General features: G+C 37.6%; 1 protein-coding gene across 3 annotated transcripts in view; it reads left to right on the forward strand.

Annotated features, from left to right (window-relative positions):
• The window catches only part of LOC125095019 (cytochrome P450 20A1), a 64,971-nt gene extending 51,806 nt beyond the window's left edge, over positions 1–13,165 (forward strand). For all 3 annotated transcript variants that reach the window (XM_047720795.1, XM_047720796.1, XM_047720797.1), the window contains 4 exons: positions 1,728–1,839; positions 3,645–3,709; positions 10,855–10,944; positions 11,093–13,165. In XM_047720795.1, coding sequence (XP_047576751.1) covers positions 1,728–1,839; positions 3,645–3,709; positions 10,855–10,944; positions 11,093–11,243 — 418 coding nt within the window. In that variant the 3' untranslated portion in view covers positions 11,244–13,165. The remainder of the gene's footprint in view (positions 1–1,727; positions 1,840–3,644; positions 3,710–10,854; positions 10,945–11,092) is intronic.
• Positions 13,166–15,499: the final 2,334 nt, after the last annotated feature.

Here is a 15,499-nt window from a genome sequence, read left to right on the forward strand (position 1 = left end):
AGGCAGACGCTTAACTGACTGAGCCACCCAGGTGTCCCTGGAAGTTGAATTTTAGTTCTTTTCATTGTCCTCACTATTCAGATCACCATCAGCTTGCCTGGGATATTTCAACAGCTTTAGATCTTGCTCGCCACTAATCCCGTCTCCAAATTGCTCCTGGAGCCCATGACTGTACACAGTAAACACTGTGGGTGCTTCAACCATACAGATAACCTAGGACCAAGGCCAAATCAGCAGTCTCTGGGCATCAGAAGTTTTCAAAAGATTCTTAGATGATTCCGATTTGTTCTAATTCTAATGTTGAGCATCACTGTCCTAGTAATATTTCTGTACCTGAGGAGTCAACATCTGGGCAGATGAGTCCCCAGTTTAAAATCTTTCAGTGACCTCTGGTTGCCCTTAAGATAGAATTTAAACTCACCAGCATGGCCTAGGAGGCATTTCAAGAGCTGGGCTGCTTATTCCCTTCCGACTTTATCTCTCATTATTTGTGCCTCTTCCTACCTTGGATTTAGCAATACTGAAATTCTTTTGTTTCTTCAGAGCTGTAGTATTCTTTCTCATCGGGCTTTTGCAGACTACTCTTTTTTTTGGTCTAGATTCTCTCTTCCTTCCTCTATTAGCAAAGTCCAGTTTTTTCTGCAGGTCTCCGCCTCAAGTGCTTATTTCTCTGCAAAGTCCTTTCTTTAGTTATGTGCTCCTGCCATGTGTTCTCCAAAATCCTGAGCTGCTTTTATCATAATAGTTACTGTGGTTTTTAAATTGTTATCCTTGCTGTCCCCACCTCTCACTTTCTCTGCCAACTAGACCTTGGATCCCTTTGTGGGTTTCTGTCTTACTGTTGTAGTTCAGAGTCTAACATGGTGTTTCTAATGAAACAATAAATAGTTGTTCAATAAATAGTCCCAGTAAATAGTTGTTCAAAGAGAAAAGGAAGGATGTTTTCCTTTTTTGTTTTTTGTTGTTTTTAAGTATTATAAACAATCAGCATTCCTGTGCTTGTTATTTTTTTTTATATTTCCAGTTGTTGCTATTAATAAAGTCCTAGAAGTGGGATTGTTATTGAAGGATACATACAGTAGTTTGGTATTTATGATTAGGGGCTATGAAGTAAGGCAGACCTGGGTTTGAATCCTGCTGACACCACCTCCCCGCTAGGTGATCTTAAGCAATTGCCTAATTTTAAAAATCTGTAAAATTAGAATAATAATAGCACCCCTGAGGTTCTTGTAAGGATTAAATGAGATACTACAAAGAAACTATTTAATAGAAGGGCGCCTGGGTGGCTCACTTGGTTAAGTGACTGCCTTCAGCTCAGGTCATGATCCCAGGGTCCTGGGATTGAGCCCCGCATCAGGCTCCCTGCTCAGCAGGGAGCTTGCTTCCTCCTCTCTCTCTGCCTGCTTCTCTGCATACTTGTGATCTCTGTCTGTCAAATAAATAAATAAAATCTTTAAAAAAAAAATAAAAAATAAGGGACTTTTCTATTTAAGAATTATATAAATAATGTTTTGAGTTTTCTTCTGGTACTTTTGAAGTTGTTTTTATTTGTTTAACCTACCTGGACTTTATATACCTCTAATATATAACTTAATTTTCAAGCAAATTAGAATTATGATGTGCCTATTTCCAATTAGGAAGATTTTTAAAGTTGTTACAAAATGCACCTGCATTTCAAACTGCCTTTCCCAGAGTTAAGAACTGTAAAAAAAACTTTTTTAAAACAGGTATTGTCGGCAAGTACTTTGTGAAACTGTTCGGGCTGCCAAACTGACCCCAGTTTCTGCCCGGCTTCAAGATATTGAAGGAAAGGTTGACAAATTTATTATTCCTAGAGAGGTAAGAAACATTTGGTATACTTATTCAGTTACTCTTTTCAACTCTTTTAGTGTGTGTTTTTGAATTATATTGTCTAATACGTTTAATAAATACCTATTATTAAATCAAAGACATAGTTACTTTAAATGACAATAATATATGTTGTTTTAGGGTATAAACAATATAAAAGGCTCCTTTCCTCACATGTACTGTTGTTAATACTTTGGCATGTATTTTTGTAGGTCTTTGTGTATATATGTTACTCTGTATATGTATATACACATATATATATTTTAAAAACTGAATTTATATGTGAAAAGTTGCTTTTCATGCATCATTCATTAATTTGCTTCTTTAGGTGTAGTGTGGTTATGAGTACAACTGGGACTTGATATAGATCCAGCTTATTTTTAATGGATGCATAGTATCCCATCGCATGAGTGTGTTACAGTTTATTTAAGCAGTCCCCATTGATGAAAATTTAGATTACATCAATTTTTTTGTTATTACATATTATATACTTGTATAGATGTTGAGTAGAGCCCTAGAAATTGAGTTTTGGGGTCAGAGTGTTATTTATGTTAAATTTAAATTGCCCTGTAAGATGCAATTTATATTTTTAGCAACAATGTATGAGAATGCTATTTCTCTCCATATCCTTACTACTTCTAGATTTATTACTTTTCTACATTTTAAAAATTTCTTTTCAGTGTTCCGGAATTCATTGTTTATACGCCACTCCCAGTGCTCCATGCAATACGTGCCCTCCATAATACCCACCAGACTCACCCAACCCCCCATCCCTCTCCCCTCCAAAACCCTCAGTTTGTTTCTCAGAGTCCACAGTCCCTCATGGTTCGTCTCCCCCTCCGGTTTCCCCCATCTCACTTTTCTCCATCTCCCCATGTCCTCCATGTTATTCCTTATGCTCAACAAATAAGTGAAACCATATGATAATTGACTCTCTCTGCTTGACTTATTTCACTCAGCATAATCTCTTCCAGTCCTGTCCATGTTGCTACAAAAGTTGGGTATTCATCCTTTCTGATGGAGGCATAATACTCCATAGTGTATATGGACCACGTCTTCCTTATCCATTTGTCCGTTGAAGGGCATCTTGGTTCTTTCCACAGTTTGGCGACCGTGGCCATTGCTGCTATGAATATTGGGGTACAGATGGCCCTTCTTTTCACTACATCTGTATCTTTGGGGTAAATCCCCCAGTAGTGCAATTGCAGGGTCATAGGGAAGCTCTGTTTTTAATTTCTTAAGGAATCTCCACACTGTTCTCCAAAGTGGCTGCACCAACTTGCATTCCCACCAACATATTTCTTATATGAAATACTGTCTCATTATTTTAATTTGCTTTTCCCTGATTATTGGAGAGATTGAGCAGCTTTTCATATATATTTATCAATTTGTATTTCTTCTTTTGTGAATTATGTGCTTGTAACTCATTTATTTCTAGTGAGCTTATATATATATATTTTATGTTGCACATGCTAACTTAATTATATGGAAAATATATTTTTCCTATTATTTATCTTTCACTGGTGATTTTGGTGTGTTTTGTTTTTACTGGATGCAGGTTTTAAATATTCATAGTAAAGTCTTTTATTTCTTTATGACTGTCAGATTTTGACATGCTTAGGGAGGCCTTCTCCAATGTTAAGTCATCAAAATAATGGCCTGTATTGTCTTTGATCATTTTCTGTTTTTATTTTGTACTCATTATCTGTATTAAAAGAGCATTCAGGAGGAATTGGCTCTCTGACAGTCATTTTGTCTCTGTAAGGCCTTGACTAACTAGAGTAATTTTTTTGCAGACCCTTGTCCTTTATGCTCTTGGCGTGGTACTGCAGGATCCCAGTACTTGGCCGTCCCCACACAAGTATGAAATATCTGTGTTTATCTTTGTGATTATTGATTTTTACGTGTTTGTGTGTTTTGCATTTCTTTTCTAAGTTTTGAGGAGAAAATTCAATATGTGACAATGATATAAGCAAGCCACTGCCTTCTCTTTGGTATCTTCTGTTCACTATTCTTTCTTTCATGAATCTGCTGTCTGCTTGCTACTCTGTCTCTCCTATTACCACTTCTAGCCTAAGATCTATTTAATCTCTACAACTGTCCTTTGATTTCAATGGAAATTCAGAATTCTTTTGTTGGTAAGTGAGTGTTCTGATGTAGCTTCTTTGTTTTCCTGCTGTTGGTCTCAATTATTAATCTCTTTAGTCAAATTCAAAAAGTAGATGTTGTCTCTATACATGTTGTATGTAAGAATGGCAGGGAAAGGAAAAAGCAAAGAGCAAAGCTGCTACTGTTTGCCTTCTGGATAGGCATCAAGTAAAATCCACCCTAAAGAAATGGGTTAAGATTTATTGCCCTGGTAAAAGGTTATTGATTGAGTTGATTGGGGTTACGACAGATGTGTGGGGGTGCCTGGCTGGCTTAGTCATTGGAACATCCAACTTTTGATCTTAGGGTTGTAGGTTTTAGCCCCACATTGGATACTGAGTTTACGTAAAAATAAAATCTTAAAAAAAAAAAAAAATACAGCTGTGTGAAGTGTAGTAGGACAGAGTTGGTGGCATGGTTGAAGTACTCATACCTATCTCTGGAGGATAATGATGGGTTTATTAAGTGTTCTTATTGTTTCAGTTTTTAATATTATAATGATATTAAAAGAAATCTATTAACAAATGAAATAGCAGTCCTCCAAAATTTGCTATGAGTAAAAACTATATTTTATATTCTAAATGACTTATAACAAAATCGAAGATCTATATTAGTGGAATATTTATGCTTATGATTTAGAAAAACTAATATTTCCAGTTTTTAAATTGTTAAAAAAAATTTGGAAAATGCCAAATTGTTGTTGCTGTTGTTGTTTTGTGCGGCTTTTTTTGCCAAGTTTTTGATAAATTTGAAATGTAATATGAAAAATATAAGAAATTTGCTGTAACTTTTGACACTACTTCTTCCCTCAAAACAGATGATCTAGGTTACAAATTGAAAATATTAAAAAATATGTATGCTAAAATGTGGAACTCATTTTGATGTATCAAATAGAATCAGATTTAGGAAATGTTAGTAATAATGTTGCATACTAATGAAAAGCTTTCTGAAATTGGGCACCTCCCTCTTGAGAGACAACTCGCACTAACAAAAATGTACATAGACTGAGATAGACCTTGTCGAGACCGTTGATTACTGTTTAATGTAATTGTCACACAGACAAGGAGAAAGAGATTAACTTTTTTCATAAACTTAATGCTCTTGAGGTCAACGTAGTATGTTTCATACCATTTTTTGGCTGCAGAGTTTTTCAGCCTTTCACCCACCGGAGAACATTTGGGTTGTTTTGGTAACAATGAAGCCGCAAAGAACAGTCATGTAAGGGGTTTTGTGTGAACATAGGATTTATTTCTTTGGGATAAATGCCCAACGGTGCAGTTGCTGGGGTCAGACGGTTAGTGCGTGTTTAGTTTTGCAGGAAACTGCCAGGCTGTTTTTCAGAGATTATCAGCAGCAGCGTTTGAGAGATTCGCCTCTGCAGCCGCGGTGGCGCTGACCGCTATCGCTGCTTCTATTTTAGATGTGAGGTGGTGTTTCATTATGCATTTAAAGGTTGTCTTTTTGAGTAACTGACATTAACGTATTCTCCTAAAGAAAAAAAATGTCTGGATATGATTTATTTATATGAAGAAATGACACAGGGGTGCCTGGGTGGCTCTGTCGAGCCGGCTCTTGATATTGGTTCAAGTTAGGATCTCAGGGTCATGAGTTCGAGCCCTGCTTCAGGCTGCACACTCAGTGGGTTGTCTGCTTGAGATTCTCTCCCTCTCCCATTGCCCCTCCCCCTGCTCACACACTCTCTCTCTGAGATAAATAAATCTTAAAAAAAAAAAAAAGAAATGATAGAAATATGTTATTACTATTACCATATTGGCATGTTTCAGAGCAAGAAAACCTGGGTCAAGTTCTATGATTTCAGTATATAATAATGTAAATATTACTCTAAACTATGAAATATTATCAACTTAAAAAAACCAGACTAATACAAAATTCTCAGCTGAAAAGAATGAAGGCAAGTACCAAAAATCTCCATATGGACTGGGACCAAGATAGTGATAGAGCATGCTCCTGAATTTCCCTCCTCTCACGGGCACACTCAGTGTTGCCATGCATGGAGCAGCTCCCTCTGCAAGAAATCCAGAAACCAGCTGAGTGACTTACACACATTGGGAAAACGAGAAAATACCCATATTGAAATGTGTAAAAGGCTGAGACACACTCTTACCATAAACCCACACCCAGCACAGTGCCATATAATCTGAAGGGAACCCTCAACTGCCAGCTTCTCCCTGAGAATCGAAGGGTTTGGACTGCACAGCTATTGCCCTAAATTGAAGACTCCTACCTGAGATATGGGTTTCTAAAACACTTAGTTCTGAAAGCCACCAGGGCTTGTGTTCATGAGTCCCACAGGCTTGTAAAAAATGAAGAAGCAGTTCTTAATGTGCATGATAGGAACACAGACGTTTTCTGTGGCTTTTCCTCTGGGGTTCAGCAAAGAGGGGGCAGGCAAGGCAAAAACTCTTTTCCTGGAAGGAGGTTAACTGCGTATTTTAGAAGCTGCTGCCTGCGGGTCCAGCTTCTGGTTAGCAGACATCTCTGTGTAATGGCCGTGATCCTCCTTGAAGCCTGGGGGAGCCAGTGGGCACAACCCCAACCGAGTTCACTCCACAATAAAACCAAGTCATCCTGTACACATCTAGTGCCCCAACTTTATAGCTGCTGTCTGAGGGACATGCCCCAAATTACCTAACTCTGATAGCCAGGGGGTCTTATATCCATAAGTACCAAAGGAAAATAGCATACAAAAGTACTTGTTAATAGGCATGCAGGTATTTACTGTGGCTAGCCCCCAAGGTTCAATCTAAAGGGGGCAGGCAAATGCCCATCTTCCAGTCTTTTCTCAGGAAGGGATTTGACTCCTTCCACATTAACAAAGTGCAGTCCCTGTCAAAATGCCAATAGTATTTCACACAGAACTAGAACAAATAATCCTAAGGTTTGTATGAAATGATTAAAAACCTCGAGAGGCCAAAGAATATAGCTCAACATAGTAAAGGCCGTATATGACAAACCCACAAACCAACATCTTCCTCGGTGGTGAAGAGCTGGAAGCTTTCCCTCTAAGATCAAGAACAAGACAGATGTTCAGTTCATCACTTTTTTTCAATATAGTAATAAAAGTCCTAGCCACAGCAATCAGACAAGAAAAATAAATAAAAGGCATCCAAATTGGTAAGGAAGAAGTAAAATTGTCACTATTTACACATGAGATCATATTATATGTAGAAAACCCTAAACACTCTATCAAAGAACTATTGGAACTAATAAATAAATTTGGTAAAGTTTCAGAACACAAAATTAATATGCAGAAATCTGTAGCATTTCTATATACTAATAACAAACTAGAGGAAAGAGAAATTAAGACAACAATCCCATTTAAAATTACACAAGAGGCCCCCAATACCTAGGAATAAATTTAACCAAGTGAAGGACCCGTACTCTGAAAACTGTAAGATATTGATGAAAGAAATTGAAGGTAATACCCATAAATAGAAGGGTAAACCAGGGAGCCTGGGTGGCTCAGTTGGTTAAGTGGTAGACTCTTGATTTTGGCTTAGGTTCATCCATGTTGTGCAAATATCAAGATTTCCTTCTTTCTTGTGGCCCAATAATACTTCAATAAACATCTGAGTACAGACACCTCTTCGAGATAATGACACTGTTTCCTTTGAATATATATGCAGAAGTGGCATTGTTGGATCATATGGTAGTTTTGTTTTAAATTTCTTGAGGACTCTCCATACTCTTTACCCTTAAGGCTGTACCAACTTACATTCACACCAACAGTGTACAAGAGTTCCCTTTTATCCATTTCCTTGCCAGCATTTGTCATCTCTTATCTTTTTTGATAATAGACATCCCAACACGTGTTAAATGGATAAAGAAGAAGTGAATATTCCACTATATGTCTGTGTATATTTATATACACGTACATATATTATCTCTTTATGCACATACACATACACAAAATCATCAAATGATTATCTGATGAACTTCGGCTTAGGTCTTAATCCCAGGGTCCTGGGATCCAGCTCAATATGGGGCTCCCTGCTTGGTAGGGAGTCTGCTTCTCCCTCTTCTCCTCCCCCAACTCATGTGTACGCTCTCTCTCTCTCTCTCAAATAAAGAAAATCTTTTTTAAAAAAGATCTTATTTATTAGTTGAGGTGGGGGAGGGGCTGACCAGGAGTGGGGGAGAATCTGAAGCAGACCCTGCACTCAGCACAGAGCCCAGCATGGAGCTCAATCCTATGATGGGGAGATCATGACCTGAGTTGAAACCCAGATTCAGACACTTAACCGACTGAGCCACCCAGGTACCCAGTTGTGAGGTGTTTTATAAAATAATTGGGAAATTGTTTGATTTTTTAAAAAGATTTTATTGATTTATTTGAAAGAGAGAGAACGAGCACAAGCAGGGAGAGTGGCAGGCAGATGGGGCGGGAGAAGTAGGCTACCCCCTGAGCAAGGAGGCTGATGCAGGGCTTGATCCCAGGGTCCTGGGATCTGAGCTGAAGGCAGATGCTTAACCCGACTGTGCCACCCATGTGCCCCAAGTTTGATTCTTTTTAAATCTAAAAATACATAGATATCTGCAGGTAAAATTTGGGGTCTCAATTTTCAAGATAGTTGATAAAAGGAAAAGCTGATTGGGAGACCCAGTTGGAAGAACATGCAACTCTTGGTCTTAGGCTTGTGAGTTTAAGCCCCACTTTGGGTATAGAAATTACTTAATTTTTAAAAGATTTATGTATTTATTTTAGATATAAAGCGAGAGAGCAGGGGGAGTGGCAGAGGGAGAGAGAGACTCCCAAACAGACTCCCCACTGAGTGTGGAGCCTGATTCAGGGCCTGATCCCAGGAACCTTGAGACCATGACCTGAGCCGAAACCAAGAGTTGGATGCTCAACCAACTGAGCCACCCAGGAGTCCCAAGATTACTTAATTCTTAAAAATCTTACTTTAAGTACGCTCTACTTACAATATAGGGCTTGAACTCATGACCTTGAGATCAGGAGTCTTATGCTTCACCAGCTGAGCCAGCCAGGTGCCCCAGAGATTACTTAAATAAATAAATAAAGGGGCCCCTGGGTGGATCATTGGGTTGAAGCCTCTGCCTTTAGCTCAGGTCACGATCCCGGGGTCCTGGGATCGAGCCCCGCATCGGCCTCTCTGCTCACCGGGGAGCCTGCTTCCTCCTCTTTCTCTGCCTGCCTCTCTAACTGCTTGTGATCTCTGTCAAATAAATAAATAAAATCTTTTAAAAATAAAATAAATAAATAGTTAAAAGGAAAATTATTTTATATAATTTTTATGTCAACTATAATGTGAGTCTAGTATATTCCATTAGTGGAAGGTAATTTACACTTTTTAAAAAAGAAAATAAAGTAGAATTCTTTTTTTTCTCATAGCACAGTTTAAGTCTTTTAACATTTGTCTTTTTTTTTTTTTTTAAGATTTTATTTAATTGTCAGAGAGAGGGGGAGAGGGGCTGAGCAGGAGGGAAAAGGGAGGGAGAAGCAGACTTCCCACTGAGCAAGGAGCCCAATGCGGGACCCAATCCTAGGACCTTGGGATCATGACCTGGGCCAGAGGGAGATGCTTAACTGACTGAGCCACCCAGGTATACCTAACATTTGTTTTTGAGAGGAATTTCTATGTTCCGTAGTGGATGAGTTTTTGGTTGTTTCTATGTATGCCATTTTACCAGTGACTTTTTACAAAATGAAATTCTGTACAATAAAAAAACCCTTCTTAGCCTTTTCATTTCTGTCACTTACTAATAAGTCTGGATGTAATATAATTGATGAATATAATTTTAAGTCTGGTGTATCCAGTTTTAGGAAATACATTTTAATTGAAGAGGCAGTGTAAAATGCTTTGCATATTGATGAGATGGGTCTCATGTAATAGATAATTTGAACACTTTTTTTTTTCTTAAAAATTTTTATTTATTTGATGGAGAGAGGCACAGCGAGAGAGGGAACACAAGCGGGGGGAGTGGGAGAGGGAGAACAGGCTTCCCATGGAGCAGGGAGCCCTATGTGGGGCTCGATACCAGGACCCTGGGATCATGACCTGAGCAGAAGGCAGATGCTTAACGATTGAGCCAACCAGGTGCCCTGTTTTGAACATCTTAAATTTAAATATTCATTATGTGCTTTTGTATGATTTATCCTTATATCTCATAATATGATGCACACCTGTGTTACAGTTTCACTCCTTGCTCGTTCCAGAGAAATGTATTCTGTATCTATTGTTTAGAAGTAATAAGTTAGGGGTGCCTGGGTGGCTCAGTCATTAAGCGTCTCCCTTTGGCTCAGGTTATGATCCCAGGATCCTGGGATGGAGCCCCGAATTAGGCTCCCTGCTCCATAGGAAGCCTGTTCTCCCTCTCCCACTATCCCTGCTTGTGTTCCCTCTCTCGCTGTCTCTCTCTCTCTGTCTGTCAAATAAATAAAGTCTTTTTTTAAAAAAGTAATAGAAAAAATATATATGTTTACTAGTTTGAGAATATAATAGGTAAAACTTACTAAAGATTTTTATTTATTTATTTTCGAGAGCGAGAGATTGAGGGTGAGTGTGCAGGTGTACGGGGCAAGGGGAGGAGGGCCCGAGGGAAGGGAGGGAGAGAATCTCATGCAGAGGACTGCTCAGCACAGAGCCTGAGGCAGGGCTTAATCCCGTGATCCTGTTATCGCCGTCTGAGGCAAAGTCAAGAGTCAGACACTCAGTACCAACTGAGCTGCCCCTAACAGGTGAAATTTAAATACAATTGTGACGGCAGTTCTTACTTTCAGTACTTTTCAGACTTTATTAGATACCTGTGTTCTTCTAGTACAAACATGTAAAGTGCCATTGGAGCTCTGTTGTTATTTGTCCCAAACCTTTTTAGATTTGATCCAGACCGGTTTGATGATGAATCGATGATGAAAACTTTCTCCTTGCTTGGATTCTCAGGCACGCAGGAATGCCCAGAATTGAGGTAAGTGATAGAGAAAGGGAAGTGAAAGGAAAGATGCCAGACTTCATACTCAGAGTTTTGGTGATGACTGCTGATGAGAATGAGCAATCTATATAATTAAAGCGTAATTGTTAATCATTAGTAACCAGTTGACTCTCTCCTTGACTAGGTTTGCATACATGGTGACCACAGTACTCTTGAGTGTACTGGTGAGGAGGCTGCACCTGCTTTCCGTGGAGGGTCAACTTATTGAAACTAAGTATGAACTGGTAACATCATCCAAGGAAGAAGCTTGGATCACTGTCTCAAAGAGATATTAAAATTTTGTACATTTAACTTTTCTTGAGGAGAATGATGGTTTCAAAAATCTGTATTGAATCCTTTTATAAATCAAGTTATACTATGGAATATAAATACCTACTGGTACTTCATTATGTAAATTTGGACTTTTGCATTTCAGATTTTCTTAATGCATGATAGACATTTATACTTTATTGCCTCAATATAATGATAATTTTAATGGGAAGCTCTCTGTTTTAATTTTTGTTTTGTCACTTTTTTTGTTTTGTTCTGTCACTTTCTATGATAGTATCTCTATATTATTTTTCTTAGTTTGATCTGTAGTATTCTTGAAAACAGACGTTATTTTGCACACTTTGGGGAATCATGTTTTCTGGATATTCTTAAAAGGGAAACATAATCCTAACTTCTTTTCGTACTTTAAATCTCTTTAAAAGGAGAAAACAAAGACTTCCCATAATTTTGTTTCTTGGATTAATATTTTTATTTTCTAAATATAAATTAGCTTATATTTAATCATTGTTATTAGGTTGAATAACCTACCTAGTATTTGCTTACTTTTATGCCTCCCAGGTAATACTGTTCATTTCTTTACCTATACAAGGCTCCTCATTTTGAATGCTTCTGAGTCATTTGGAAATGACTGAATGTATTTTGAAGTGCTCCTTCTGAGGCTTGTCTTTCCTTCTGTTTTGCTGGAAATTTTAGTAGCACTATATTATTTCACCAATTCTCATTTGTGGGAAAAACTGAATTCCTGATACGTTACTATCATATCATATTATGTCACATAATGAACTTAATGATTAAGAAACAAGAAAGCACTTACCAAAAAACCAAAACCCAAATTAAAAAAAAAAAAAAAAAAAAAACATTGCAGAACATATGATAGGGATAATATCCATATGATATATAAATAGCTTATATAAATTGGTAAGAAAACATAATAGATAAATGGTCAAAAGACATGAATAAACATCTTTTAGAGGAGGAAATAGCTATTCAACTTTCAGAAAAAAGGGTCAGCCTCACTAGTAAGCAAAGAAATATTGGAACTATTTAAAAAAATATTTTTAAGTATCTTGGAAATTTATACTAAGTACTGATAAGTTTTATGTTTAATACTTTTATATTGATAGCACTATAGTTGAGTCCGCTTTTTTTTGTTACATTGTTTTTGAAGAATTTTTTTTTTAAGACAACAACTGGAGGAAATATGCCAAGTGCAGATAGAGAGGAAAGGAAGAAAAATGATAACTGTTGCAAGTTATCATTTTTTTTTGACACTGCTGAATTCCTCTTGTAATTTTAGTTTCAAGATTGTACCCTAGTTAATGAGTTATTTTATGCTGTGTTTATGGTCAGGTAGCTAACAATTTAGAACTAGTTAGGAGTGGTTAAGATAGAATTTAAGCAACTACATGCAGCTTTTATTTCTGACAAAAATATTTAATTTATGGAATAATTTAAATTCTAAAACTGTAAGTGAAATGTATTCTTAGTTCCCAACATCATGTTGTTTCCAAAAAGGCACACTGTTAAATTCCCTCCTATAATTCTGTATGATTTTGTGTATATAGAGCATCTTTCTTTGTTCTCCAAGTACCTTAATTGGTTTGGAAACTGGCAGTGGAGAGTTAGAGTGGGCACTTGATGTGTAAACTGAGTGTCAGTAAAATTAGATGAGATAAGTAGAATTTTAAAGCAAGTGAGACCTGATCAGCAATGATCAAGGCAAAACCAGGACAGCTGAGCCAGAGAGTCAGTGGATTGGCCTGTTGCCAATATATGAGACAAGGCGTTATTACTCATAATGATTTGAATCAAGGAAAATAAGAGAATCAGCTAAATAAGCACATTTTATCCATGGTTACATGACGGACTTAAAACATTTCACATACATTCTAGAGGATTTTTTAAAAACAAAAATGCTGTCAATCCATGCCCTGTTGTTCTTACTTGACCCTTTGTATTTATCAAGTGACTGAAATTAAAGTGGTCTCAGTGTCACTAATGGCTCGTAGCATGGGTCTGAGCAGGACTCTTAAGTTTTGTAGCTTTTGGGGTTTTTAAAAACTATTTCTTACCTGATTTTGATCTGCATTCTTTTCGACTGTTGAGAAGCTTGCTGTTGAAAACAACAGCATGGGGCACCTGGGTAGCTTAGGCGGTTAAGCATTTGACGCTTGATTTCAGTTCAGCTTGTGATCTCAGGGTTGTGAGATCGAGCCCGGAGTCAGGCTCTGTGATGGGCATGGAGCCTGCTTAAGATTTTCTCTCCCCCTACCACCCCCCCCTTAAAAAAAAAAAAAGCACATTTTTTATAGAAAGGGATCTTCCACACTTTGTGCTAATAAAATTCAAGGGAGAATTGATTCTGTGCATGTGTCTGGGAAAAATGCAAAACTCACATGCTGTTTTATCTGGCCCATAAATGTGCAGTTCCATTTTTTATATAAGTAGATTCTATCTTACTTATAGACCCTATGTAAAAATTTGTTTGTCTTATTTACCTTAAAATAGTTTATATTTTAAAAACAAAATGTTCTATTTCTTTGTCATGAAAATCACATAGGTTTTCTGTAGAAAAATCTTGGAAATACACAAACACAGAAATAGAAATTCAGTCAACCGTAGTCCCACTACTTGGAGTTAGTTGTAAATTCCTGGGGTAGATGCTTCTACTCTCTTTTATATCCACTTGTAATTTTTACAGATGTATACAATGTTCTCTTCATGTAATATCTTACGAACTACTAGTGTTTTCTACAACTGAAACACTAACATTCTCAGAATATACTCTTTCCCATTGTGGGTATTGTTATTCTATTCAACTTTAAGATTCTATTTATTTGTCAGAGAGCACAAGTAGGGGTGTGGCAGACAGAGGAAGAAATGGGCTCCCCACTGAGCAGAGAGCCCCATGTGGGACTCGATCCCAGGACTGTGGGATCATGACCTGAGCCAGAGGCAGCTGCTTAATGGACTGAACCACCCCGGCACCTCTGTTCTTTTCACCTTTAAAAGTGGCTTTATTTCCTCCTCCATATATTGAAATAGTAAATTATATGTTTGTACATCTGAGTTGCTAAACCCATAGAGTAGTCTGTACTGTTGCAATTAGCATTTAAGAAATGAAATTACTCTTCCATTATAAGAGAATATAGGGGCTCCTGCGTGGCTCAGTGGGTTAAGCCTCTGCCTTCAGCTCAGGGCATGGTCTCAGGGTGCTGGGATTGAGCCCCGCATCGGGCTCTCTGCTTGGCAGGGAGTCTGCTTCCCCCTCTCTCTCTGCCTGCCTCTCTGCCTCCTTGTGATCTCTGTCTGTCAAATAAATAAATAAAATCTTAAAAAAAAAAAAAGAATATAATTAAATTCAGATTGAGACGGCATTTCAACTTTTAAGAGGAAATTTTAAGAATTTCTATTGTTGTTTTTGGACCCTGGGGCAAATTAAGATTCTTCCCTTGAAGCCATCTTCATTTTTTTTCCCCTCCAGATTCATGAAAAGTGCAGTTAACCAAAAAGCATACTTTTCTCATTTCTCATGTGTGGTTATGTTGACAGGTTGAAAATTGCTTAAATGCAATTCTACTGAGTCTGTAAAACTGAGGACAAGACAAGTAAACATCAGGGAGTAAGTTTAGTAGCTGTGAGAGGATAGCTTGTGAGAGAAGTGGACACTGTTTTCAAGGGCAGGTTTATATCATATCAACAGATTGATACGAATGACCTTATTTCTCTTCTTAGCCAGCCCTATGCCTGTTTCCTAAGTTACTGAGACCAACGATTAAGGTAGAAGGGTTGGATGGAGGGGGGAAGTAGGACAACAAAGCAGTTACTGTTAGTACAGAAGTCAGAGGAAATCAGCACAGCCAGAAAGGCTTCGTTCAATGTTGCTTTGAGGCCCGGGGAGTGACCTCCACTGATACAAAGGAATGAGACTGAATTTGTAGCAAGAGTTAAGCTCAGAGAAGAAAAGGAGTAGAAGGAGCATTTGTTATAAACCAAACATTTTATATACCTATCTTACTTAGTCTTTTAGAGTGTGACAGTAGGTTCATTGACAAGCTAAAATAGTTTTTCATTTCTGCTGGAAGAATACTATAAATGAATATAGGCATATACTTGCTAAGAAATAGAAAGTAAAAGATCTAAATTTCGAATTATCTTAGTATCTTCAGTGGGGTTTATTGGTGTATTTTGTTATTTAAGAGGGAATCAAGCAATAGGTTCAAATGATGTGTTCATAATAACTAAAGAAAATTACTAAAAA

This window comes from Lutra lutra, chromosome 3, assembly GCF_902655055.1.
Source record: "Lutra lutra chromosome 3, mLutLut1.2, whole genome shotgun sequence".
Lineage (NCBI taxonomy): Eukaryota > Metazoa > Chordata > Mammalia > Carnivora > Mustelidae > Lutra > Lutra lutra.